The 27,814-nt window shown below is 38.0% G+C and overlaps 1 protein-coding gene and 1 pseudogene across 4 annotated transcripts in view; one reads left to right on the forward strand and one right to left on the reverse strand.

The window, feature by feature from the left end:
- The window catches only part of CNOT6 (CCR4-NOT transcription complex subunit 6), a 76,409-nt gene that overhangs the window by 14,936 nt on the left and 33,659 nt on the right, over positions 1–27,814 (reverse strand). For 2 of the 4 annotated variants that reach the window (XM_043585226.1, XM_043585218.1), the window contains exons 3-4: positions 9,031–9,217; positions 6,790–6,875 (exon numbers count right to left, since the gene is read on the reverse strand). In XM_043585226.1, coding sequence (XP_043441161.1) covers positions 6,790–6,875; positions 9,031–9,217 — 273 coding nt within the window. Of the gene's footprint in view, positions 1–6,789; positions 6,876–9,030; positions 9,218–19,561; positions 19,582–27,814 lie in introns of those variants that run through there. The other 2 variants (XM_043585209.1, XM_043585201.1) reach the window with 2 other exon arrangements.
- Positions 25,017–25,721, forward strand: LOC122495996 (annotated as a pseudogene).

Below are 27,814 nucleotides of genomic sequence, written 5' to 3' on the forward strand. Positions count from 1 at the left end.
TGGCAAATTAACAAAACATTTTTAAAAATGGAAATATTGAAACTGAAAAACTGAATACATGAAATAAAAAGCTCGGTGGATGGGTTCAACAGCAAAATAAAGCATCAAAGGAAATAATCAGTGAACTGGAAGACAGTAAGGAACAACAGAAAGGAAACTGAACAACAGAACAACAGAAAGGAAACTGAAAAAAAAAAAATGAAAAGAGCCTCAGGAACCTGTAGGACCACAAGAAAATTCTAAGGTTCATGTCCTCAGAGTTATGGAAACAGACAACAAGAAGCACAGAGCTGAAACAGTATTCAAATAACAGCTGAAAAACTCCCCAGATTTGGAGAAACACAAACGTGCAGATTCAACAGTCTGATAAAATCCAAATAGGACACATTCAAAAAAGAACCCACAACAAACCACACAGCAACTAAACTTCTAAAAACTAAAGACAAAGACAATGTTGAAGGCAGCCAGAGTAAAACACCTTCCCTCTAGGTAAGAGTAAGAACTAGGGGAAACACAACTTGAATAAGCAGATTTCTCATCACAAGCCATGGTGGTTAAAGGGAAGTGGCACAATAGCTTTAGGTGCTGAAAGAAAAGAACCGACAACCCAGAACCCCATGAAACAGTGAAAACAGCCTTTAGGAATGAAGGAGAAATAAAGACATTCTCAGAGGACTGAAAACTAAGAGAATCTGTTGCCAGCAGGCCTACTATAAAAGAATCAGAACAGAAGTTCTCTAAATAGAAAGGAAATGATAAAAGAAGGAACTCTGGAACATAAGAAAAAAGACCATGGTCTTTAAAAAGGGGCAAACATAGGCTTTCCTTCACTTAAGGTTTCTAACTCATGTTCAGCCATTAAAATGTCTCTGTAACACTGACTTGGTTCTAAATATAGGTAGAGAAAATATTAAGACAATGATACTATAAACAGGAGGCATATGAAAGGTCATAGAGTTAGAGATTCTATTATTTCACTCAAAATGTAAAATGATAACCCTACAAGACTTGATAAGTTATGTATGTTATCACATGAAACTTGTGATATATATAACAAATATATCAAATATAACAATACAAGCAGGCTGAAAAGAAAAGGATGGGAAAATATACGTCATGTAAACCTTAACAAAAGGAAAGCAAGGGTGACTAATACCAGATAAAGTTGATTTCAGAGAAAATAAATTTACTAGAGAAAGTGACATTATGTAATGATAAAGGAGAAGACATAGCAATTCTAAACATGCATCCACAAAATGATAGAACTAAAAAATATTTTAAGCAAAAACTGATAGAACTGAAAGGACAATAGAAAAATCTACAATTATGCTGATACTTCAGAACTCATCTCACAATTGACAGAACTAGACAAAAACAAACAACAAAAAGAACTAGACAAAAAAATCCTCTAAATACCATCAATCTAACAGACCCTAGTGTTAATATAGAGGATCCAGTTGAGATTTATAGAAGATTCTACCCAATTCATATTCTTGTCCAGTGTCCAAGGGACACAAAATTTGTGGCTGGACACAGCTAAAGCAGAGCCAAGAGGGACATTTATAGCACCTAATGTATACATTAGAAAAGGAAAAGTCTCAGGGGAGCCTGGGCGGCTTAGTCAGTTGTGCATCCAACTCTTTATTTCGGCGCAGGTCATGATCTCATGGTTCATGAGATTGAGCCCCACATCAGACTCTGCGCTGACCGCCTTAAGTCTGCTTGGATTCTCTCTCTTCTTCTCTCTGCCCCTACCCCACTTGAGTGCTCCCTCTCTCAAAATAAACATTTAAGTCCCATCTGAAGAACCTAGAAAGAGCAAAATAAACTGAAAGCAAAAAGGATTAAAAACACTAAAAAATAGGAATCAATGAATTGAAAACAGAAAAAGAGGACTTTTTTAAAAAGCGGTTTCTTTGAAAAGATCAATAAAATTGGCAAACTTCTACCAAGACTCACAAAGAAAATGAAGACAAAAATTACCAATATAAAAAATATAAACCCTACAGAAATCAAAAGGATAAGGGAATACCATGAACAATTCTAGATACATAAATTTAACAACATATATGAATGCGGCCATTTCCTTGAAATACACAAACTGTACTCACTCACCCAGTACAAAACTTAAAGAGCCCTATACCTATTAAAGGAAATGAATTCAAAATTTAAAAACTACCAGAAATCTCCAGGCCCGAAATGTTTCACTGGAAAATTCTACTAAACACTTTAAGAATTAACTCTAATTCTATAGACTCTCTTCCAGAAAACAAAAGATGAGGGAACACTTTCAAATTCATTTCATAAAGCTAGCATTACCTAGATACCAAAACCAGACAAATTGAGCATAAATGAAAATTAAAGACAAATACCTTTATGAATATCGAGTCAAAAATCCTTAAGAAAATATTAGCATACAGAAGTAAGCAATATATAAAAAGATTTATAACCATGACCAAGTGGGATTTGTTCCAGGAATGCAAGGCTGGTTCAATATTTAAAAATCAATTACAAGGCTAACAAAGAAATCACATCAACTGATACAAAACAAGCATTTGACAAAATTAAACACCTATTCATGATTAATAACTCTCAGCAAAAGGGCAGAGGGAAACTTCCTCAAATTGATAAAGACAATCTACAAAATACCTACTGCTAATGTTATACATAATAGTGCACACAGAATACTTCCATATATCAGGAAAAAGAGGGATGTCTGTTCTCACAACTCTTATTCAACATGATGCTGGAAGTTCTAGTCAGTACGATAAGTCAAGAAAAGGAAAGAAAAAGCAGACATATTGGGAAGGAAGAAATAAAATTATCCCTATTTCCAGATGACATAATTTTCTACATAGAAAATTCCCCAAAATTTTACCATTAAGTATACCAAAAAAAGCAACTCCTAAGACTCTAATATAAAAATATAAAAATCCATCCAATTCAAAAAGATATATGAACCATGTCTGACTTATTTTACTGAGTATAAAATATCCTGTACATCCATCCACGTTGTCACAAATGGCAAGATCTTGCGCTTTCTCTCTTTTTATGGCTAAGTAATATTCCACGCAGCATTATTCACTATGGCCAAGAAGATATGGAAGCAACCCAATTATCCATCCATAGATGAATGGATAAAGAAGATGTGGTATGTACGTACAATGGAATGTTATTATACTAAGTGAAATAAGTCAGACAGAGGAAGACAAATACATGATCCCACTTATATGTGGAATCTAAAAAGCAAAACAAATGAACAAACAAACAAAACCAGACTCTTAAATACAGAAAACAAACTAGTGGTTGCCAGAGGGAAGGGGGTGGGGGTTGGGAGGATGGGTGAAATAAAAAAAAAAAAAAAAAATCCATTGTATTATGTCCAGGAACATACACATGGAAGGCAAAATTTAATACATTATAATTTACAACCACTTGAAAAAAAAAGAAACCCAAACAAAAAGACTTAGAAATAAATCTAACAAAACATTTATGTGGTTTATATAACAAAAACTACACAATACTGATGAAAAAAAAATCAAAATTCTAAATATAAGGAGACATGGCATATTCACGGATCAGAACACTCAACATATTAAAGATGTTAATTCTCCCTTAATTTGATATACAGGTTTAACACTATTCTGATCAAAATCCCAGCAATATTTCTTTTAACTATAGACAGGACTATTCTAAATATATATAGAAAAGCAAAGGAACTAAAATAGCTAAAAACATTTTGAAAAAGACTACTGTAGGGGAATCAGTCTATCCTATTTCAAGACTTAATTACGTTATTTCAACTTTCAAGTAACTGTTGGCAAAGGGGCAGACACCTACATCAATGGAAAAGACGAGAGAATCCAGAAATAGATCCACACAGATATGTCCAACTGATTCGAGAGAAAGGTGTAAAGGAAATTCAATGGCGGGTAGACTTTTCAACAGATGGTGCTAGGGCAACTGGACATTCACAGACAAAGGAATGAAACTTGAACTACTCCTTTACTTCTTTTAGCTCTATTTTAACTCAGATCACAGACTTAAATGTAAAACATAAAGCCATGAAACGTTCAGCACAAAACACAGGATCCATAAAAGGAAAATATGATAAACAACTTCATCAAAACCAAAACCTTTTGTTACAGAAAAGACCCTGTGTAACATCATGATTTATAATAAGAAATACATATCTGATCTTCATCCACTGTTCCTAAAGCTCCTAAGATCCTGAAAGTGATTCAAGGATTTCTTCCAAAGTGAAGTTGTAGAGGTGCCTCTTGTGTCAATGAAGTAACTTTCAGCCTCCAAAGGAGGATGGGGGCTGGCTGACAGGAACCAACCATGTGACTGGAAGGTTAGAACTTCCAGTTCCAGTCCCCCAGGAGGAGGGGCTGGAAGTCAGCTCAATCATCAAGGCCAATGATTTAATCAGTCATGCCTATGTTATGAAGCCTCCACAGAAACCCAAAAGCATGGGGTTCAAGGAGCCTCTGGGTTGGTGAACAAATAGAGACTCGGGAAGAGTGGTGCTCTCGGAGAGAGGGAGAGGGCATGGAAGCTCTGTGCCCTTTCCCCATACCTTGCCCTACTCATCTTTTCCATCTGGCTGCTCCAGAGTTATATCCTTTTATAATAAATTGGGAATCTGTGAGTAAACGGGTTTCCTTATTACTGTGAGCCACTCTCACAAACTGATCAAACCCAAGGAGGGGACTGCGGGAACCTTGATCAGGAGCACAGGTGACAACCTGGCCTTGTGACTGGAATCTGAAGTTAGGGAGGCATGGGCAAGTAGCAGTCCTGTGGGACTGAACCTTTTATCCATGGAATCTGAGGCTATCTTTGGGTAGGTAGTGTCAGAATTTAGTTGAATTACAGGACATCTAGCTGGTATCCTAGAATTGCTTGTTGGTGTGGGGGAAAGCCCCACAGCGCTGGAACTGGGTGTGTTAAGTGGGTGAAAAGACTACACACTGGGGAAAAAATGTCTGCAAATCACATATTTGACAAAGGCCTAGTATCCAGAAAATATAACGGACTCTGAAAATTCAACAGTGAAAAAACAATTCAATTAGGACATGGGCAAAGGCATGAAGAATATTCCACAGATGATGACATACAGATGACAAGTAGGGACATGCAAAAATGTGCAATATCTTTACCTAACAGGAAAATGCAAATTAAAACCACAATGAGATGTCACTGCACATCTATCAGAAAAACTAAAATAACAATAGTGACAACACCAAAGCTGGGGAAGATTCAGAGTAACTGGATCACTTATTCATTACTGGTGAAAATGTTAAATAGTACAGCCAGTCTGGAAAAGTCTGGCAGATTCCTAAAAAACTAAACAACACTAAAATATGACCAAGCAATTGCATTCCTGGGTATCTATCCTAGAGACATGAGGACTTATGTGCCATAATAATCTGTACACAGAATTGTTCATAGCTGCTTCATCCACAATAGCCAAATACTGGAAACCAGCCAGATGTCCTTCAACAGGTGACTGGTTAAACAGACCATGATTGATCCATACCATGGAACACTGCTCATCAATATAAAGAAGCAAACATGCAACAGCCTGCGAGAATCATCAAAGAATTAACCTGAGTGGAAAAAACTATTCTCAGGTTACATACAGCATGATTCTACTAACACAATATTCCTGAAATAACAAAGTTTTAGAAATGGAGAACAAATCAGCAGTTGTCAGAAGTTAACAAGTGAGTGGGGCAAGCTCAGAAAAGTAATGGATTTGTCCAAAAAATCGGTGAAACTCTATTTCGAAGAAAGAAACCTAAAACCTAGATGTCAAACATTTTAGAGGATCTTTCTGAAATGAAAGAGCAAGGGATCCTCAAAAACTAAGGTGCCACAAAGACTGCCCTATCACTCCCCAACGCTTCCAAGGCTTTCATACACATTAACACAATGTGGACATGTGTGACCAATGACCCTAATGTCAAATAAAGTTTGTGAATCCTTAGAGAAATGAACACATTTTTGTAAAATAAATACTGTTAAGATTACAAAACCTGAAACTAAGAGGACATAAAACAGTAGCTGCTTCTGGGATGAGAAAGGGACCTAAAGAAGAACAAAGAGGGTTTTCACATTCTGTAATGTTCTATTTCTTTGTATTAGAAAACAGACACAAAAGTGACACAATATTAATTGTTCATTCTGATGTTGCTACATTTTATACTTTTGTTTTCAAAGTTAAAACAAAACTTTAAAGGGCTTTTAAGGAGCCTCAGCCAAAGGGTGGCTGGGTGGCTTAGTTGGTTGAGCATCTGACTTCGGCTCAGGTCATGATCTCACAGTTCATGAGTTCGAGCCCCATGTTTGGCTCTGTGCTGACAGCTCAGAGCCTGGAGCCTGCTTCAGATTCTGTGTCTCCCTCTCTCTCTTCCCCTCCCCCACTTGCACTCTCTCTGTCAAACATAAATAAACATAAAAAAAAAATTTTTAAAGAAAGCCATTTATAGTATGATGACATAAAGTATGATCTGAGGAATGTATCATCAGAACACTGAACTGACTGAAACAAAGGATAGAAGAAAGAAAAGCCGGGCTAGGAGTAAAAAGGAATACAAAGATTAGCAGACAGTCTCCAGGTGGACAAGAGAGAAAACCAATGGGATGTACCTAAAAAACTGATGAAGTTTGGGGAAGAGTGAGCCTGCAAATCCCTGGCGACAAGATCCCCCTCTTACAGCTTCTTTAGACTCAAAGACATAACATACAAACCACAAGAAGCACAAATATGAGAAATCATACCTTTCAGGCCTAAAGTCTGCAACTGAAACAGTTTTCCCAGCTCAAAAGGTAGAACTCGTAACAGGTTGTTATTTAAATGGAGTTCCCTGTGGATATAAAAATTCCACATCAGAACATATATTACCTTTTAACCCATGGCTAAAATCAGCACTATAATTTCTAATATTCTTCTCAGAATGAAAAATTTTATATTATATTCCAATGTCTAATACAGTGCTTCTCAAACAATGATGTAGCAAAGAAACAAAACATGACAAAAAAACCCCAGATTGCCACAGACCAAACATTTTAAAAATAACAGAAAACCAGGGCACCTGGGTTAGTATCCAACTTTAGCTCAGGTCATGATCTCACAGTTCATGAGTTTGAGCCCTGTGTCAGGCTCTCTGCTGACAGCTTAGAGCCTGGAGCCTGCTTTGGATTCTGTGTGTGTCTCTCTCTCTGCCCCTCCCCCGCTCACACTGTCTCTCTTAAAAATAAATACTGAAAAAATTTTTAAATATTTTTAATTTTTAAATAATTAAAAAAATTTTTTTTTAATTTCTAATTCAAGAAAAGAGAAAAAAAAAAGACCAACAAAGCACAAGTCATATTTTTAAAGTGCATTACATTCAATAGATACAAAACTGCTCTCACACGTTGTCTATTTCACTGCAGGCTGATGACACAGTTTACAAATGGGCACAGTCCACAGACTGCCCAAGAGCAGCACTGATCCAGCCATATGGAGTCTACTACACAACTTTAAGAAAGTGGAAATGATAAAACAGCCTAACAAGTGAATTGTTAAATGAGATTTAAAATGATCATGTAGCACCAACTGAAAATAGCTTATGACAGCTGCAAAATTAAGTTTACCATTAATATTTCTCCAAATTTTAAAGTTTCACATTAGACATAATGGAAGCTTTATTAACAATTAATATTTTTTTAGGAACTATCAAAAGAATCTTCAGTAGTGAAAAGAAACAAAGACCCAACACTGAGATACTTACAATTTTCTGCGGTAAGTTTTATTTATCAATTTTTAAAGGTGAGAACTACTTCTAAAAAAAAAAAGAACCAGTATAATCCCTGGTTCTTAGAATTTAAATGAACCTCGGTTACTACTTAGTGAACCAGAGGCTGGTGAGGCCATAAACTAAACAAGTCTAAATAATCTGTTCCCATTTATTTCCACATATATCACATGGGAAAGGAGGTCTTTTAAGGAGATTAAAAATGGTCATGGTATATACTCAGTAATTAAGCCCAAAACAATGTCAAAAAGCTGGAGTGGGAATAACAAAGGTAAAGAAACTCTCACGAGGTCCTTATTCCTTTTTACTATGCAGCAAATGGTAGGAAGCAGCAAAACAGCCAGGGGAATAAAAGAAAAGGCAAGTAATACGATATGGAGCAAGATTTTTCCACTGGGATTAACATAATAACTAGAAATTAGCTTTACTTTCAACTTGGGTGGATCCCAGCTACCATACAAAAAAACAGGGATAATAAAAGAAATAGCAATTACCATTTATTAAATACAATATGTGTCCAGCAGGGTGCTAGTAGTTTCTTACTCATTATCTCAGGTATCTCTAATCTCAGCCCTGGCTAGGTAGGCTTTACAGTAACTTTACAGAGGACAAAACACTCAGCAAAGTTAAGGAGATTGCCCCAAATCACACAACTTGTAAATGGCAAAGTCACAGGATTCCAAACTGAACTGTGTGACTCCATATCCTATCTACTCCTCTACTCTGCACTGTGGTCTTCCAAATGCAGTGACTAATTCTAGCTTTTTTTTTTGAGTCCAGGCTTTATTACTATCATGCGTACAAGCCCTGGGATGGCCAAAAAGGTGTCATTCCTTGGCAGTGGTATCCTGGACCCTGTGTTAAGCATAATATGGTACCCCAGAATTTAGAGAGGAAAGCACCACAATCGTTTGTAACAGGAGAGTCCATATGTAGGATTAACATAACTGCCTTTTATTTATTTACCCCCACTTTATTCAAAAATTTGGTTTAGGAATAAAGTATATTACACATAACATAGCAATAAAACAAATTTTAGGCAATGTATCTACCTAATTTATTATTTATTGACATTCAATTTTTCCAGAAAACTTTACAAGGGATACAATTATGTTTGCTCTTGTTCAAATACCATTTAATTGGTAGTGCAGTTTCCTAGCAAAATAAGTGTTCATTTTGTTTGTAGGGGGTTAAAGTCAGAAAAGAAGTCGAATCTGCACACCTGAGTGATACCATGTTTCCGAGTTCTGCCGGTAAACTCCGGATTTTATTAGAGGACAGGTCCAGATACACCAGATTGTGAAGCTTGGCAATGTCTGAAGGAATGCGGGACAGGGAATTGTCACTCAGATGCAAAGCTGTCAAGTGAGTTAGTGACCACAAAGATGAGCTTAAGCTTCTTACTTTTCCTGTAAGAGAAGGAAAAAATGGGGAAAGGATTATATGGTGTTGTCTACAATTTGGTCCCTGGATCAAATAACATTTAGATGTTTCAATGAATAATAATCTATCTTTCAAAACATTGTGAGGAAGGGTGTAACAGGAGAAAGCTTACCTATTCTAGGACAACGTACTGCTATGATTAGGTTATAAGCTCTACTTAGCAAACTAAAAAAATCTCAGTGTTTAAAATGCATCATTGTTTTTTAAGAGCACAACAGCTAAGACTTTATCCTTTAAGGTTGCCTCAGCTATGACACGAAAGAAAGATATGCATGATTTATAGTAATGATAAATCTAGTATGTCACCACAATCAATTTGGATACGCAAAAAAAATCAAATCCTCTCTCGGAGGCTGTTCCTATCTATACTCTAGAAAACAAGAATTCTGCCTGCAAAAAAAAGGTAAACCATATATTCTCAGCTTAACAAAGTTTTAAGACCAGTGTACTCAAGTGATAACTGCATCAAGAATCATATAACTAAACAAAAGCTGTACTGAATAATTTACAAGCAAAAATACTTGCCCAGAAACATCAAAGATGTGAAGTCATAATCAAACAGTAGTAGACCCCGGGTTCAGTAACTAAGAAAGTAATCTCTTTCAATGTAACATTAAATCAGTACTTTGGTACTTCTTGGTAAGATGACAATCATTTCTACAATCCATCTAAGAACTTTCCTCCAATCTCTTTAATGGTCTAAGATCTAGTCTGAGACAGAATGAAACAAACAGATGTAATGGGAATACACTAGTCTTTGAGAACTGATTTTCTATTGGCTGAAAAAGCAATCTTAAGATTTCTAATCAAGGTGGAGTAAGAGAGACCAAATTTACTATCCTACCTGAACAACTACCACACCAGACAATATATATGAATCAACAAATTTCAGCGATTAGACTTCAACCAGTGCAGAAGAGTGATCCCCAAATGATCACAAACAAGGCAGGCCTTACAACTGTCTCAGCTTCCTGGACTGCACAGGTAGGAGATCCCAAGGGCAGCACAGTGATCTCCCCTAAGTTCTGGAGCAGGGAAGCCAAGATGACCAGAATTTACAAAGGCAGAGACAGTACCAGAGAGGAAGAGATAAACAAAGAAGTCTGGAGATGGGAAATAGTTCCCCCTCAAGTTTGCAGCTAAGTATTGATCAGTATAAACATGTGAGAAATTGCCTGAGCCAGAAGGAAAAACACCCAAAAGAAGTAAAAACAATCCCTACATTTACACAGAACTGAAGCTAGCTAGTGCTGCCAACTACCAGAAGGAAATGTATTATAACTCACAAGGTGCTGGACTTATTAGTGGTATAAAATCAGGGGCACCTGGGTGGCTCAGTTGGTTAGACGTCCAACTTTGGCTCAGGTCATGATCTCACGGTCCATGAGTTCGAGCCCCGCATCAGGCTCTGTGCTGACAGCTCAGGGCCCGGAGCCTGCTTCGGATTCTGTGTCTCCCTCTCTCTCTGCCCCTCACCCGCTCATGCTCTGTCTCTCTCTCTCTCTCTCTCAAAAATAAATAAAAACATTAAAAAAAAAAAAAAATCAGCCCTAAAGATTGCTCTGGTCTCACCTAAGAAAGTTTAAGAGCAAGCCTCAAAAGAACTAAACTGTTTCTGAGTAACCTAACTGTATCCCAAAATAAAGTTCAATACTGGTTATAGGAATACAAAAATATGCATTGCCCAACAGGGCAAAATTCACAATACAGCAACAAAACTACTCAAAATGAAAAGAGAGAAAAATACTAGAAAAAAACACATGCATGGGCACCTGTGTGGCGCAGTTGGTTAAGCATCCAACTCCCGATTTTGGCTCAGGTCATGATCTCACAGTTTGTGAGACCAAGCCTCACCTCAGGTTCTGCGCTAGCCTACTTTGGATTCTCTCTCTGTCCCGCCCCCACTCGTGCTCCCCACCCCTCAAAATGAATAAACATTAAAAAAAACACAACGTCCATGAACTCTTGGACAACTTTAAACAACCTAATATATATGTAATTGGAGTCCCCAAAATAGGGGAGTTGGGGACAGAAAAAAATATCTTAGGAAATAAACCCAAAAGATAACCAGATATCCACATGTTTTAACTTTTAAGAGTTAAACCTTGGGGCGCCTGGGTGGCGCAGTCGGTTAAGTGTCCGACTTCAGCCAGGTCACGATCTCGCGGTCCGTGAGTTCGAGCCCCGCGTCAGGCTCTGGGCTGATGGCTCAGAGCCTGGAGCCTGTTTCCGATTCTGTGTCTCCCTCTCTCTCTGCCCCTCGCCCGTTCATGCTCTGTCTCTCTCTGTCCCAAAAAAAAAAAAAAAAAAAAAAAAAAACGTTGAAAAAAAAAAAAAAAGAGTTAAACCTTTACCTTACACCATATACAAAAACTGACTCAAAAACTTTTGGAAGAGGGGCGCCTGGGTGGCGCAGTCAGTTAAGCGTCCGACTTCAGCCAGGTCACGATCTCGCGGTCCGTGAGTTTGAGCCCCGCGTCGGGCTCTGGGCTGATGGCTCGGAGCCTGGAGCCTGTTTCCGATTCTGTGTCTCCCTCTCTCTCTGCCCCTCCCCCGTTCAAGCTCTGTCTCTCTCTGTCCCAAAAATAAATAAACGTTGAAAAAAAAAAAAATTAAAAAAAAAAAAAACTTTTGGAAGAAAACAGAGGCATTTACCTTCAAGACCTGAGATTATGCAATGGTTTGTTAGATAGGACACTAACAGCATAAGCAACAAAAAATATGTTAAACTGTACTTCAAAATTAAAACCTTTTGTGCCTCAAAGATCACCATCAACAAAGTGAAAAGTGTGTTCACACAGGAGAAACTATCTGAAAGTCATAAATTTTAATAAGATATTTATATCTAGAATATATAAAGAACTGATACAACTCAGTAAGAAAAGACAAATAATTCAATTTATAAGTGGGCAAAGAACAGGCACTTCTCCAAAGAAGATACACAAGTGGCCAACAAGCACTTGAAAAGATGCTCATTATCACCAGCCATCAGAGAAAGGCAAATCAAAAACAACAATGATACGCTACTTCATACCCACTAAGATGACTATAATAAAAAAGAGTATTGGCAAGGAGTAGAGAAACTAGAACCTTCACATACTGCTGGTGGAAATGTAAACTAATGAAGCCACTTTGGAAAATAGTATGGCAGTTCCTCAAAAAGGTTATACAAGTTACCACATGAGCCAGCAATTCATTCCGATGAATATGCCCAAAAGAAAGAAAAACACGTGTCCACACAAAAACTTAAATGCTCACTGCAGAATTATTCTTAAGAGTCAAGAAACAGAAACACTCCAAATGTCTGTCAACAGATAAATAAAATGTGGTATATTCAAACATATGAAATATTAATACGTGTTAAAGCACGATTGAACCTTAAAAATAATTCGCTGAATGGAAAAAGCTAGTGACCACACATTACATAATTCCATTTATTTGAAATGTCCAGGAGAGTAACAAATCCATTCAGACAGAAAAAAGATTAACGCTTTCAAGGTCTGGCTAGCTGAGGTGAAATGAAAGCTAATATGTATCGGGTTTCTTTTGGAGGCAATGAAAATGTTGTCAAAACTAATTGTGGTAATGGGTGCAAAACTCTGTGAATATACAAAACCACTGAATGTGCATTTAAGTGGATGAATTATGTGAATTATATCTTGGGCTATCACCAAAAAGAAAAAAAAGAAGACAATGAAGAGATGCAAAAAATTTTCTATTTTTCATGAAAACTATAAACCTAGACACAAAAAGCTCAATGAACCCCCAAGTATATGAAAACTCCACAAAGAATAGAAAAGAAAACTACAGGAAGGCACATTAATCAAATGGCTTAAAACAAATAATAAACAGAAAATCTTAAAAGCTGCAAAAGGAAAAATAATTACACAGAGAAACAAAGATAAAATGTCTGCAGACTTTTACTTGTGAACAGTACGAGAGAGATGACAAGCAGAGCAAAATCTTTAATATACTGAAAGAAAAAAAATACTATGAACCTAGTAACCCAGTAAAAATACCTTTCAAAAAAGAAGACAAGTTAGAAGATGAAAAGAGCTACAGAGATGGATGGTAGAGACGGCTGCACAACATTATGAGTGTTTTTTTTTTAAATTAAGTGTATTTTAAGAGAGAACGAGCACAAGCAGGGTAGGGGCAGAAAGAGAGGGGGGAGACGGGGGGGGGGGGGGGGGGGAGGGAGGGAGGGAGAGGGAGAGGGAGAGGGAGAGGGAGAGGGAGAGAGAGAGAGAGAGAGAGAGAGAGAATGAATATCCCAAAAAGGCTCCACACTGTCAGCGTAGAACCTGATGCAGGGCTTGCACTCATGAGCCTTGAGATCATGACCTGAGCTGAAACCAAGGAGGACGCTTAACTGAGTCACCCAGGTACTCCGAACATATTTGATAAAAACCTTCCCACAAAGAAAATTCTTGAACCAGAAAGGCTCATTGGTGAATACAACCAAATATTTAAGGAATAACTATAACAATTCTACACAAACTGATCCAGAAACGTGAAAGCAAGAAGATCCTTTCGAACTCATTCTATGTGGCCAACATCACTCTGATACCAAAACCAGATAAAACTAGTACCAAAAAAACTACAAATCAAATCCTTCATGAACAAAAATGCAAATTTTAACAAAATTTTAACAAATCAAATTCAACAATAGATTAAAAAGATAATGACCAAGTAAGACTTGCGCTAGGAAATTCAAGGTTTGTTAAACATTCAAAATAATTTTTCAAAAAACTTTTTTAGAAAAGAAAATCATATACACAGATGTAAAAAAGCATATGACAAAATCAACATTTAAAAATCAGCATTTAATCAAATCAAATCCTGATTTTAAAAAAAAAGGTTGCTTGTAAGCTAAGAACAGAACTTCCTAAATCTTGAAGAAGGGTATGTATAAGAACGTTAGTGGTAAGGGAATGAGCACTTTCCTCCCGAGATCAGAAACAAAGCAAGATACGTCCACTATCACCACTCCCTATCAAAATTATGCTGGAAGTTTTAGCCTGTGCAATAAGAAAAAAAGTCGAAAGAAGTAAAGTCATGGTTATCTGCAAATGGCACAATCATCATGTAAAATCCTAAGAATCTACAAAAATACCACCAATAAATGAGTTTAGCAAGGTTGTAGGATAAAGTATCAATATACAAAATATCTACTCTATCTTTATATACAGCAATGCATAATCAGAAGCATATTTACAATAACATTTACATTAGTACCAAATTACAAAGTAGAGGAAAATATGACAAAAATATGTGTAGGACCAATATATTAAAAACTACAAAACACCCTGAAAGCAAGTAAAGAAGTCCTAAAGAAGCAGAGAGATATACAGTGTTCATAGATCAGAAGATTTAATGTTGTTAAGATATTAGATCTCCCCCAAATTGGTTTAGAGTCAACACAATCACAATCAAAATGCCAGCATGTCTGAAAATGGCAAATGGATTCTAAAATTTGCATGGAAATTCAAAGGCCTTATAAAATTCAAAACAACTTTGAAAAAGAAGCTGGAAGACTAAAACTACCTGATTTTAGAAATTATATATAGAACTCTCAAAACTCAGTAATAACAATCCAATTTTCAAAACAGGAAAAACATCTAAATAGACACTTCACCAAAGAAGACATACAGCTGGTAAATAATCATATGAAAAAATGCTCAACATCAGCATCATTAGGGAAATGAAAATTAAAACTGCAATGAGATACCACTACAAACCCAAAAGAGTGGCTAAAATTAAAAAGACTTGACAAGTGTTGGTGAGGATATGGATCAAAGATATCTAGTAAGAATGTAAAATGAGACAACCTCTTTGCAAAATAGTTTGAGGTTTTTAAAAAGTTAAACCTTACCTACCTTATGATCAATTTCATTCTTAGGTATTTGCCCAAGAAAAATGAAAGTTATATCCTCTATAAAGAAGTGTACCTAAAGCTTTATTTGTAGAAATTATCAAATATTTTCATCAACAAAGAAATGGATAAATAAATGCTGGCATATACAAATAATAGGATACTACTCCGTAATAAAAAGTATGAACTATTAAAAACCAACTGCATGGATGAATATCAAAATAAGTAGCAAAACTAAACAACAACAAAAAGTACATACTGTATTACTTCTTTTAAATAAAAATTCTACAAAATGTAAACCAATCCTATGGTTAAAGAAAACAGAACAGTGATTACCTGGGATTGGGGGAAGGGACAGAGAAATGAAGGAGGTAGAGAAAGGAATTACAAATTTAGGGGAATGATAGATATGTCCCTTGAATGTGGTGATGGTTTCAAGGATGTATAGATGTCCAAATATACCACATTATTCACTTTGCATATATGCTGATTATTACATGTCAACTTAAATCAATACAGCTATGCAATAAAATCTATCTTGGTCTAAGAAAGTATTTTCCTTACTGTGTAATAATTACAGTAGAAACCACATCATTTCCTATTTGTAAAACAAATTTATTTACTTTTCAGTTCATAAAACTAAAGCACACAGCTAATAGTTAATATAAATAAATAAAGCACTTAAAATATCACAAACTACTTATTGGGTCCATGTCTTAACATATGTTTCAGCCTCAAGATAACACTCAACAAAAAAAGGTAGAAGGGTTTGAGAAATACATTTTTATACCTCAACTTAATAGGAAGGATACAAAATTAATTCTCAAGAAAATAGGCAGAAAGAAAACCAAGAAGAAAGGATGAGGGGCTGGGTGGCTCAGTTGGTTAAGCATCCAACTCTTCATTTTGGCTCAGGTCATGATCTCATGGTTTGTGGGTTCAGACTCTGCACTGACAGTGCAGGGCCTGCTTGGGATTCTCTCTCTATTCCTGTCTCTCCGCCCCCACTCCTGTCTCTCTCTCAAAAATGAACATTAAAAAAAAATTTTAATCAAGTATAAGGAGTCGTGTATTAAATAAATCAATCATACAAGATTTAAGGGAGAGGGAAAGGAGGAATCAGATCTCTACCATACACAGATAAGTAACACAAATAAATTTCTAAATGCCAAAAAACCAGAAAAGTAATGGAAGAGATTATTTCTAAAAATAACTCAAACCCAAGATTCCAAAAACTGTCAGGTTTGAGTACATTAAAATTTAAAACCTCTCTAATGTGGAGATGCCAACAAGTACAGCAGCCAAAGAGATAATATTCAGGGACACCCAGGTGGCCCAGTCAGGTAAGCATCTAACTCTTGATTTCGGCTCAGGTCATGATCTCGTGGTTGTGAGACTGAGCCCCACATAAGGCTCCATGCACAGATCTGCATAGGGCTCCACGCTGGACATGGAGCCTGCTTCAGATTCTATCCCTCTCCCTCAGCCACTCCCTGCATGAGTGCCCGCTCTCTCTCTTAAAAAAAAAAAAAAAAAAACAAAGAGAGAGAGAGATAACATTCATTTATTCGGTCAACTTTCAGTGACTAGTAAGTTGGTGTGGGGACAGAACAGTAAATATAAAGTCCTCAAGAAAAAAGGGTTAGTTATAAAAAAATGTTTATTTCAATAAAACATATGCAAATTTAAACAAAGTATTCACTTCTACTTATGCAAATAACAAAATAAGATTAGTATCCAATATTCACAAGGCTAAGAGGGTTGAGACACCTTCATTAATTATGGGGAAAAACACAACTATATTTTGAAACCAATCCTGAAATAGCTACTAAAAATTTTAAATGTGAATATCCTTTGCCCCATCACAATTCCTCAATTAGATTAAAACTCTACTGGTAGAACTATGTAACCTAAGAAATTAAGGTTCCTAATTTTTGAAAATAAAAGAGAGTCACCTTTTGAAATTCTGAGGATATCTATTTACTTCTCCATAAAATCGTACATATTCCTCTGCATCCAAAAATGTGCATTCAATTTTAAGCAGCTTTGTGACTTGAGAAATGCTGAGATTATCCTGACCTAAATTAAGAGCTGTGTTTTGAGAAGTAATTTCATTCTAACATATCCAGAATCCTTTATTTGTTAAATACTAAGAGACAGGGGGAATCTAACTAGTGTTCCCTCAAATCAGAGGGGCGATTAGCAAACTCTAGGGACCAGGTATAATTAACATCCCTATGAAGAAATCAAAATTGCTACCTCTACATTTGCAGATTTAGAGAAAGCAAGGAAGAAAACATCTTGACTTGAATCTTTAAAACTGACATTTTAGAAGAAAAGGGAATTATATTTATCTCCATTATTCCCAGATTCTGTATCTGTGAATTCCCCTATCCCCTCCAGTTTACTTGTAACTCCAAATGCAATTCTTGTATTTCTGTTACACTCATTCACAAACATGCACAGAGAAGCAAAAAACTGTAGTCACCCAGAACAGTTCCCAGATGAGGTCCAACAAGGTAACACTCTGGCTTCTTGCTCCACTTTTCACAATGTGAACAAGTGTCTTCTTCATAATTTAGTGCTATATTTGTTTTTGCACATTTGTTTTTTGCGTATTTGTGCTTTTTGTGGGTGAATTTGAGGTTTTAAATGGCCCCAAAGCATGGGGCTGAAATGCCAGCTGCAAGGCTGTGAGGTGTCTAGTGATTGAGCTAAGTTTCCCTCAGGCATTCGTTAGTGTCCAAGAGTTCAAGGTTAATGAGCTGACAATATACATTAAATAAGGTGTCTTTAAACATAAACACACATAAAACAAGCTTATGTATTGACTAGTTGATGAAAAGTGTTGTGACTAGTGGTTCACAGGAACCTAACCATGTATCTCCTTTCGGAGCAATGCTTCAGTACTTGCTAATTCCATGCTCAAGGTGACCATATATAGAACATAACTACTGTGAATAACAAGAATCCACTGTAACTGGAAACGGTGGCCATTTGAAATTTTCCCCACTCACAACTCCTGATGAAGTTAAAGACCAGGATTTCGGGGTCACGGTAAGGTAAACTTCACAAAAGGAAGAGGACTGTGCTGTGAGAATGGCAAATTGGATTAAGAAGAAGAAGAGAGACCCGATTAAATTACATGAAGGGCACTAAGGAGAACATTTGGCAGATTAAATCCATTGATAGTGCTTAATTTAAAAATAGCAAAGTTGATGGGGAAGGAAACGGCCTTAACAGGGCATGTGAGTTAACAAATGGAAGTTTCAATCCGTGAAGGAAAACACATCTGCAAAGGTACCCTCATCAAACTTTGCTGGGAAAGAATTCAGGTCTTAAATGCAAGGAAAGAATGTCGCTTGTTCAAATTAAAGAGATCTAGTTTAAGTAAAAGAAGATTAGGCCTGGAGGTAAAAAGCCTAGAACCTGAGAATGCAAAGACTGAGGCGAGTATTAGAAAAAAGGCAAAAGAAGAAAGGTGAGAATATCAGGCTCAAAACAGAATGACAGTGGAGGTGGTGTGATGCAGATGAAGAAAGGGCTGAACTCAGGTAAGGGGACTCACAATAGTCTGTGCTCTACCACTAAGGAGCTCCACCATCTGGTTAACTGACCTTAATAAAAGGAAATGTTTGTTGCGAAGCTCAGTCAGTAACATCCGAACCGGTTACACCTTTTGCACTTTTCTAACTTCATTTTTTAAAGATTTTATTTTTAAGTAATCTCCACACCCAACATGGGGCTTGAACTCACAACTTCAAGATCAAGAGTCAAATGACTGAGCCAGCTAGGTGCCCTGTTAATAAATTTATTTTTATTATTATTTAAAAAAAATTTTTTAACGTTTATTTATTCCTGAGACAGAGAGAGACAGAGCATGAGTGGGGGAGGGGCAGAGAGAGAGGGAGATACAGAATCAGAAGCAAGCTCCAGGTTCTGAGCTGTCAGCACAGAGCCCGATGCAGGGCTCAAACTCACAAACCGTGAGATCATGACCTGAGCCGAAGTTGGTCGCTCAACCGAGCCACCCAGGCGCCCCTAATAAATTTATTTTTAAATGAACATGCTTATTATATAATTCAACACTGTTTAAAAATACCAAATCCCATCACCTGGTGTAACTACCATTATATCACATTCGTGTTAATATAAAAAAAAAAAAAAAAACCAGGAAACAAAATTAAACTATACATGATTCCTTAATGTGATTAAAAAAAAAAAAAAAAAAAAAATTAAAAAATGATGGAACCATAGAACTTTTGTTTGCTATAAAAGATTTTCTAAAACTGATCTAAGATTAACAGAGATTCTAAAAACATTAAAGGTTACAAATCTTAGTTTTAACTGCATGTTTTGCTTTTAAACTTGATTGCCTACGATGAAAGTGAAATAGACCATCATTGTACATTTCCCCCATCCACTCATTACATACTTTTTCTATCAAAAGCTTGTATCATCTCCAAGGAAGATAAGTAAATGGTCAATAAATACACGCAAAGATGCTCGATTTCATGAACCATCAAGGAAACCCTAATCAAAGCCACAATGCTTCTTTCATGCCCACTACGATGGCTAAATCCAAAAGACATATGTAACAATTGTTGCCAAGGAGTGGAGAAATTGTAACCCTTGTACAAGGTGGTTTAGAATGTAGAATGATGCAGAAACTTTCAGAACAGTCTGGCAGTTACTCAAAAAGTTAAACATTTACCATATGATCTAGTAATTCCACTCCTAAGTACCTACCTGACAGAAATGAAAATGCCCACAAAGAAACTTGTACACAAATGTTCACAGCAGTATTATTCTTAGAGCCAAAAAGTAGAAACAATCTGTGATGCTTTGATTTATAACAAAAAATATACGTTTGATCTTCATCTCTGTTTCCAGAATGGAGCTCCTAAAATCCTTGGAATTTCTGAAGTGATTAAAACAGTAAAGGTGTCTTTTATTACAGGTGCTCCTTTCAAGGACACCAGAGTTTAACCTTAAATGAGGTGACTTTTTTAATGCCCCCATAAATGGGGACTTGTTGCCAGGGACACCAAGCAGGATTAGAGAATTGAAATTTTCAGTCCCCACCAGCCCCCACCCCCAACCACCAGGGAGAAGAGAGGGGGGAGAAGTTGTATCAATCACCAGATTTAATCAACCGTGCCTAATGAAGCCTCTGAGGGAATCTGTTAACTATGGAGTTCTGAGCTTTCAAGAGTAGGGAACACAGGGAGGTATGGGGAAGGTGAGGGGTCTGGAAAGAGCATGGAAGTTTCTTACCTGTTCCCTACACCTTGCTCTATGGGATCTCTTCCACTGGCTGTTCCTGAGGTTTTATAATAAGCCAGTAATCTAGTAAGTAAACTCTTCTCCTGGTTCTGTGAGCTGATAATAGCAAATTAATTAAACCCAAGGAGAGGATGATCCTGGGAACCTCTGGATTTGTAGCTCCTCAACTGAAAGCACAAGATAACCTGGACTTGTGACTAGTGTCTGAAGTTGAGGGGAGCAGTTCCATGGGACTGAACCCTTAACTTGTGGTACCCGACACTAGTGTCAGAATTGAGTTCAATTATAGGACACCCAGCTGAGGTGGTGTCACAGAATTGCTTTAAGTGTAGAAAACCGGCACATCCAGTGTTGAAGTAAAGTAGTATTGTAGTAGAGTACTGAGTAGACAAGACACACAGGAGTGTGTTTTTACACAGATAAATAAATACAATAGAATTCCATGTGTGATATCCACACATGGAACATTATTCAGCCACTAAAAGGAATGAAGTACTAACACATGCTACAACATGGATGAATCTTGAAAACATTATCCTAAGTATTAAGAAGGCAGTCACAAAGACCACAAGAAAATGTTTGGAACAGGCAAATCTATAGATGTAGAAAATAAACTACTGGCTACCTAGGGCTAGGGGACCAGAAGGAAATGGGAAGTGACTGCTAATGAGTATAGGGTTTCTTTTGGGGTGCTAAAAATGTTTTAAAAGTGAATGTGATAATGGTTGCACACCTGTGAATAAACGAAAACCCACTGACTGTGCACTTTAATGAATTATAGGATATGTGAATTATATCTCAATAAAACAGTTACATAAAAAAGTTTATAGCATAACAGAGAACAAAGCACAAAATAACATATGCAAAACAATTTGCATGTATACAATAATTAGATGAAAAAGTAACAGAAGATTCTATTCATAAGAAGAACCAGAAGGTAAAATACCTATGAATAAATCTACCAAGAAGTATATAGGACTTCTACAAAAAAACAAATGGAAAGACATCCTATAGGGAAGCCTGGGTGGCTAAGTTGATTAAGCATCTGACTTCAGGTCATATTACAGTTTGTGAGTTTGAGACCTACATTGGGCACTGCACTGATAGCTCAGAGCCTGGAGCCTGCTTCGGATTCTGTGTCTCCCTCTCTTTCTGCCCCTCCCTGCTTGTGCTCTCTTTCTTTCTCAAAAATAAGCAAACATTAAAAAAAAAAAAAAAAGTATCCTACAAATCACCCTAATTTATAAAACAACATGATCATGATAAAAATGCCAGGACCAGATAAGTTGATTCTGAATTTCATTATTGAAAAAAGTTGCCAACTATCATCTGTCAAAATTATAAACACATACACCCTTTTGACCTACATATACATTAGAAAGGATGCAAAACAATCTACAAGGTTATTCACTGTAGCAGTGGTTTGTCATAGACTGAACATCAATATAGTACTACTTAAATAAGTTACAGGGGTGCCTTGAGCACTTCATCGGGCTACACACATGGAACCTATTTGAGATTCTTTCTTTCTCTCTCTCGAAAATGGGAAGGGAGAGGGAAGGAGGGAGAGGGAAGGAGGGAGAGGGAAGGAGGGAGAGGGAAGGAGGGAAGGAGGGAGAGGGAAGGAGGGAAGGAGGGAGAGGGAAGGAGGGAGGAAAAATTACAGTGATAAGAGAACTATCTATTATTTAGAATCTCTCCACAGTACAATGTTACATGGGAAAAAAAGCAAAGTGCAGAAATTTGTACATAATATACTATCTTTTGAATTAAAAATAAGGTGTAGGGGCACCTGGGTGGCTCGGTTGGTTAAGTGTCCTGACTTCAGTTCAGGTCATGATCTTACAGTTTGTAGGTTCTAGAGGGGTGCCTGGGTGGCTCAGTCAGTTAAACAGTTTGTAGGTTCGAACTCTGCGTTGGGCTCTGTGCTGACAGCTCAGAGCCTGGAGCCTGCTTCAGATTCTGTGTCTCCCTCTCTCTATGCCCCTCCCCTGCTCATGTTCTATCTCTCTCTGAGAGATATTTAATGAATACACATTAAAAAAAATTTTTTTTAAATACAGTGTGGAATAAGAAACTATATTTGTATTTACATATGTATGGAAGGACTCCAGAGGTGTATAAAAGAAACTAATAACCCTGTGTATGAATGCATACGTGTGTGCATGCTGGGAGGTATAACGGGAAAAGGGGGATGAAAGGGAGACTTCCACCGTATACTTTATATTCTCCATGTCCCCTTTTCCTGTGATGTCCTTAACTCCACTTTCTCCTGGCTAATATCATTAACTCAGTAGTCAGCTATTCTAGGATGTTTTCCCTGATCCTGCCAAGCTGGCTAAGACCGTCTTAAAGAAAAGATAATATAATAGGTCAAGCTTTCTGTCCTGTATTTATCATGGTTTTATAATTATCTTCTTGTGGGAGTCTTCTATAGCCTGTAAGATTCCTGAAACCTTATGTCTCATCACCTTCCACATCAGAAGTCTCAGAGTAAATGAATAACATGTAAGTGATTTCCAGTAAGTTAGTGATGGCCTCAAAACTAGTATTGTGCATGTCCTGCCTCCACTTGAGTTTCCCCCCTCTCTTGTTTACCTGTCCCCACTCTAGACTTCCCTAGAGTAGACATCAGGGTCACCGAGAGGGTGGACAGCTGCACAAGCTGTTAACATTCTGAAAGCTACTTCACTCTGGAGTTACACTTACCACAATTACCAAAAAGAGCTAAATGTAGTACTATCTTTAAAAAATTCAGAAGAACTTGGGACGCCTAGGTGGCTTTGTCAATAAAGCGTCCAACTTCAGCTCAGGTCATGATCTAACAGTTCATGAGTTCGAGCCCCATGCCAGGCTCTCTCTGCTGTCAGTGCAGAGCCTGCTTTGGATCCTCTGTTCCCTCTCTCTCTGCCCCCCACCCTCACTCATGCATGCTTTCTCTCTCTCTCTCTCTCTCTCTCTCTCTCTCTCAAAAATAAACATTAAAGAAAAAATCATACTGGCACAAAAACAGGCACTCAGACCAATGGAACAGAATACAGAACCCAAAAATAGACTCACAAACATATGGCCAACTAATCTTTGACAAAGCAGGAAAGAATATCCAATGGATAGACAGTCTCTTCAGTAAGTGGTGGTGGGAAAGCTGGCCAGTGACATGGAGAAAAATGAACCTGGACCACTTTCTTCCCCATACACAAAAATAAACTCAAAATGGATGAAAGACCTCAATGTAAGACAGGAAGCCATCAAAATCCTCGAGGAGAAAGCAGGCAAAAATCTCTTTGATCTTTGCTGCAGCAATTTCTTACTCAACACGTCTCCGGAGGCAAGGGAAACAGAAGCAAAAATGAACTATTGGGACCACATCAAAATAAAAGGCTTCTGCACAGCAAAGGAAACAATCAGCAAAATGGAAAGGCAACCAACAGAATGGGAGAAGATATTTGCAAATGACATATCAGATAAAGGGTTAGTATCCAAAATCTATAAAGAACTTATCACACTCAACACCCAAAAAACAAATAATCCAGTGAAGAAATTGGCAAAAGACATGAACAGACACTTCTCCAAAGAAGACATCCAGATGGCCAACTGACACATGAAAAAATGTTCAACATCACTCATCATTAGGGAAATACAAATCAAAACCACAGTGAGATCCCACCTCACACCTGTCAGAATGGCTCACATTAACAACTCAGGCAACAACAGATGTTAGCGAGGATGTGGAGAAAGAGGATCTCTTTTGTACTGCTGGTGGGAATGCAAACTGGTGCAGCCACTCTGGAAAACAATATGAAGGTTCCTCAAAAAATTAAAAATAGAACTACCCTACAATCCAGCAATTGCACTACTAGGTATTTATCCAAGGGATACAGGTGTGCTGTTTCAAAGGGACATATGCACCCAATGTTTCTAGCAGCATGATCAACAATAGCCAAAGTATGGAAAGAGCCCAAATGTTCATCGATGGATGAATGGATAAAGAAGATGTATGTGTCTGTGTGTGTAGGTATGTATGTACACACACACACACACACACACACACACACACACACACAAATGGAGTATTACTCGGCAATCAAAAAGAATGAAATCTTGCCATTTGCAACTACGTGGATGGAACTATAGGGTACTATGCTAAATGAAATTAGTCAGAGAAAGACAAATATCATAGGACTTCACTCATGAGGAATTTAAGATACAAAACAGATGAACACAAGGGAAGGGAAGCAAAAGTAATATAAAAACAGGGAGGGGGAGAAAACATAAAAGACTCTTAAATATGGAGAACAGACGGTTACTAGAGGGGTTGTGGGGGGGGATGTGGGCTAAATGGGTATGGGGCATTAAGGAATCTACTCTGGAAATCATTGTTGCACTATACGCTAACTTGGATGTTAATTTTAAAAAATTTGTAAAAAAGAAAATCAGAAGAACCTGATCCAGAATTTGAGCAACATGGTCTACCACTCTTCATGGAAAAACATGAAGAAAGCTTACTCAAACTAGACTCAAACTCAACGGAAGCCTTCAAAATGTCAGAAAATGTCACAAACTAGAAAAGGCTAATGTGTGACCCTACAGCTAAAGGCACCTGATTTATAGATCATTTAAAAACTACCAAGGAGGACCCCCCGCCCTCCACGGCCCCTGCACCCACTCTCCTGGGTGCCCAGCAGGCAAAGGTGCTGGAGGACATGCTGTGGGAGCAGTCTGAGCCGCTGCCCTAGCTGGCCACCATCTGCCAGTTCAAGTGGTTACCTCCAACTGGTGCTGGAGCAGGAGCACGTGGCCAACACCAAAGAGTATGAGTGGATAAAAAAATCTGAACTTTGGTTTTGCCAAACTGAAGGCACTTGTGCTATTTCTTCCCCAGAGCAGGAAGCACAGCAAAGCTGATATCCTTAAAGGTGCAACTGAATACATGTAAGTTCCCAGTGATATTTTCAAAAGAGCCAAAGACTCAGAAGAAAATCCAGATCACCAGAACTATAGCAACAATACTTCTGAACCACATATATCCTTGGCTAGAAATCTATCGAGAAACAACACCTAATATGCCAGCTGTATTGTGGGCTTGAAGAATGAGGAGGAAAGGCCCGGGGCAGATGGTAGCAGTGGTGAGTCAGCATACACTTAGTCGCCAGAGCATGATGTCTAGGACTGGAGAGATCACCCCAACCGGGAGTCTGGACAGATTCTTAGAAGTGGATGTCCTGAGTCACAGGCTTCCCCAAGTATGCGAAGTGAAAAGGCCAGACCAGGCCTACCTCCTAGAGACACATGCAGTCTTGAAAGTTTAAAAAAAAAAAAAAAAAAAAAAAAAAGACTCCCAAGGAGTCCAGACCTAAGTTCCTATATCCTGGAAGGTTCCTTAGTGTGACTCTGGTCAGTATATCTCTCCCTACCTGCACTGCCGCCTCAAGGGCCTGGAACAAGTACCTGTTCTGGGCTACAGATGTACCTCAAAAGCAGGCAGTCACAGTGCTGCCACAACACAATGGAAGAACAAGAGGAACATGAAAGTTGTTTGTTATCTGCAGATTCTTTACGTAGAATTTAAAAATTTGTATATATCTGAATTTCAGCTTCCTGTAACAACAAAATAATTTGCTGTTGACCAACCACCCTACTGAAGGAAAGAAAAACTAGATGAAAACTGGGTACAAAACACAAAAATGAATTTGAAAGCACCAGAGAACTACCAAGGCAGCAAAGAGATGAGAGACAAAGAGCTCAGAAGAGAAGTACCAGGTAGGACAGGTCCCACATTACCTTTGGCAAAATATGTAGAATCACAAGCAGCTAAGGCAAGTAGATGAGGCGAAAGCAGAGAGGCTGAGGTGCTAAGCAAAGCTTTAATCCCTCTTCCACCGCTGGGGAAACAACACAGGAATTCGGGAACCATCACAGAAGACCCTGCTAAATCATCAAGATTCTAGTTAGGATCTATAAATGGTGGTGGTGGGGGGCGGGGGAGGGAAGGGGGATGCCTGGATGGCTCAGTTGGTTAAGCTCAGGTCATGATCTCACAATTTGTGAGTTCAAGCCCCGCATAGGGCTCCCATGCTGACAGCGCAGAGCCTGCTTGGGACTCTCTCTCTCCTGCTATCTCTTTCTGCCCCTCCCCTGCTCATGCTCATACTTCCTCTCAAAAATAAATAAATAAACTTAAAAAAAAAAAAAAGAAGATCTATAAATGTAGTAAGTATGACCTGCAATAAGCCAACCCAATGAACACCACACAAAAGGAGATAAATCCTTGATTAGATTATGGTCAGCTGCTCCTACCGTGACTACCTGCCCAAGGACAAAAGTAAATCCACCCGTAAGGAAAAAGAACACCATCCAGACTATCAAATTATTCTACCATTTCATACAATTTCCAGAACTCAATGAAAATCACCAAAGTGGGGTGACTGGGTGGCTCAAGTAAGTGTCTGACTCTTCATTTTGGCTCAGGTCATGATCTCACAGCTATGAGATCAAGCTCTGCAGCAGGATTCACGTGGAGCCTCCTTAAGATTCGCTCTCTGCCCCTTCCCCGCTCATGTGCATAGGCACACTCTCTCCCTCTTTCTGAAAGAGAGAGAGAAGGAAAGGAAAGGAAAGGAAAGGAAAGGAAAGGAAAGGAAAGGAAAGGAAAGGAAGAAAGAAAGAAAAAAGAAAATTACCAAAGTATTGCAAACCAAAAGAAAAATAAAAAAAGCAAAACAGAACTCCCAGGAGATTTGGATATTGGAGTTATCAGACACAATCTTAAAAAAAAAAAACTATGATGGGGGCACCGGGGGGCTTGGCTGGTTGAGCAATCAACTTCAGCTCAGGTCATAACCTTGCAGTTCATGGCCCTGAGCCCTACATCAGACTCCCTGCTGTCAGCACAGAGCCCACTTTGGAGCCTCTGTCCTCCTCTGCCCCTCTCCCACTTGCACTGTCTCAAAAATAAACAAACATTGAAAAAAAAAAAAAAAACCTATGATGGACTTGCATTTTAGGCAAGAAAGAGTGACACATACCTACATTTACCCTCCTAAATAAAACAACTAAAAACCAAACAAATATATGAAAAATTGAGTTTCAGACATTAGACATCAAGTAGCATGGGACAATAATCATTGACAGATGGGACATAGACAAGGTGAGCCTTTGTGACAGTTGTGCCTGGACGGCTTCCTTAGAGTGGTGTGGGGAGATGGAACCCAAGTGGAGTCTGGTGGTCTATGTGAATTGAGATGAAGCTGTCAGTCCAGGGACATCAAGGTGGCTACAGTTCACAGGGCAAAGTGCCAGAGAGAGCTACACAGATAGAAAGCTCTAAAGATCTGAAGATCCTCCTGAGTCTTCAGCTGAGTAATGATCGGCAAATGCATATGAACAGAATCTGAGACCAGAG

This window comes from Prionailurus bengalensis, chromosome A1 (assembly GCF_016509475.1).
Source record: "Prionailurus bengalensis isolate Pbe53 chromosome A1, Fcat_Pben_1.1_paternal_pri, whole genome shotgun sequence".
NCBI classification, from domain to species: domain Eukaryota; kingdom Metazoa; phylum Chordata; class Mammalia; order Carnivora; family Felidae; genus Prionailurus; species Prionailurus bengalensis.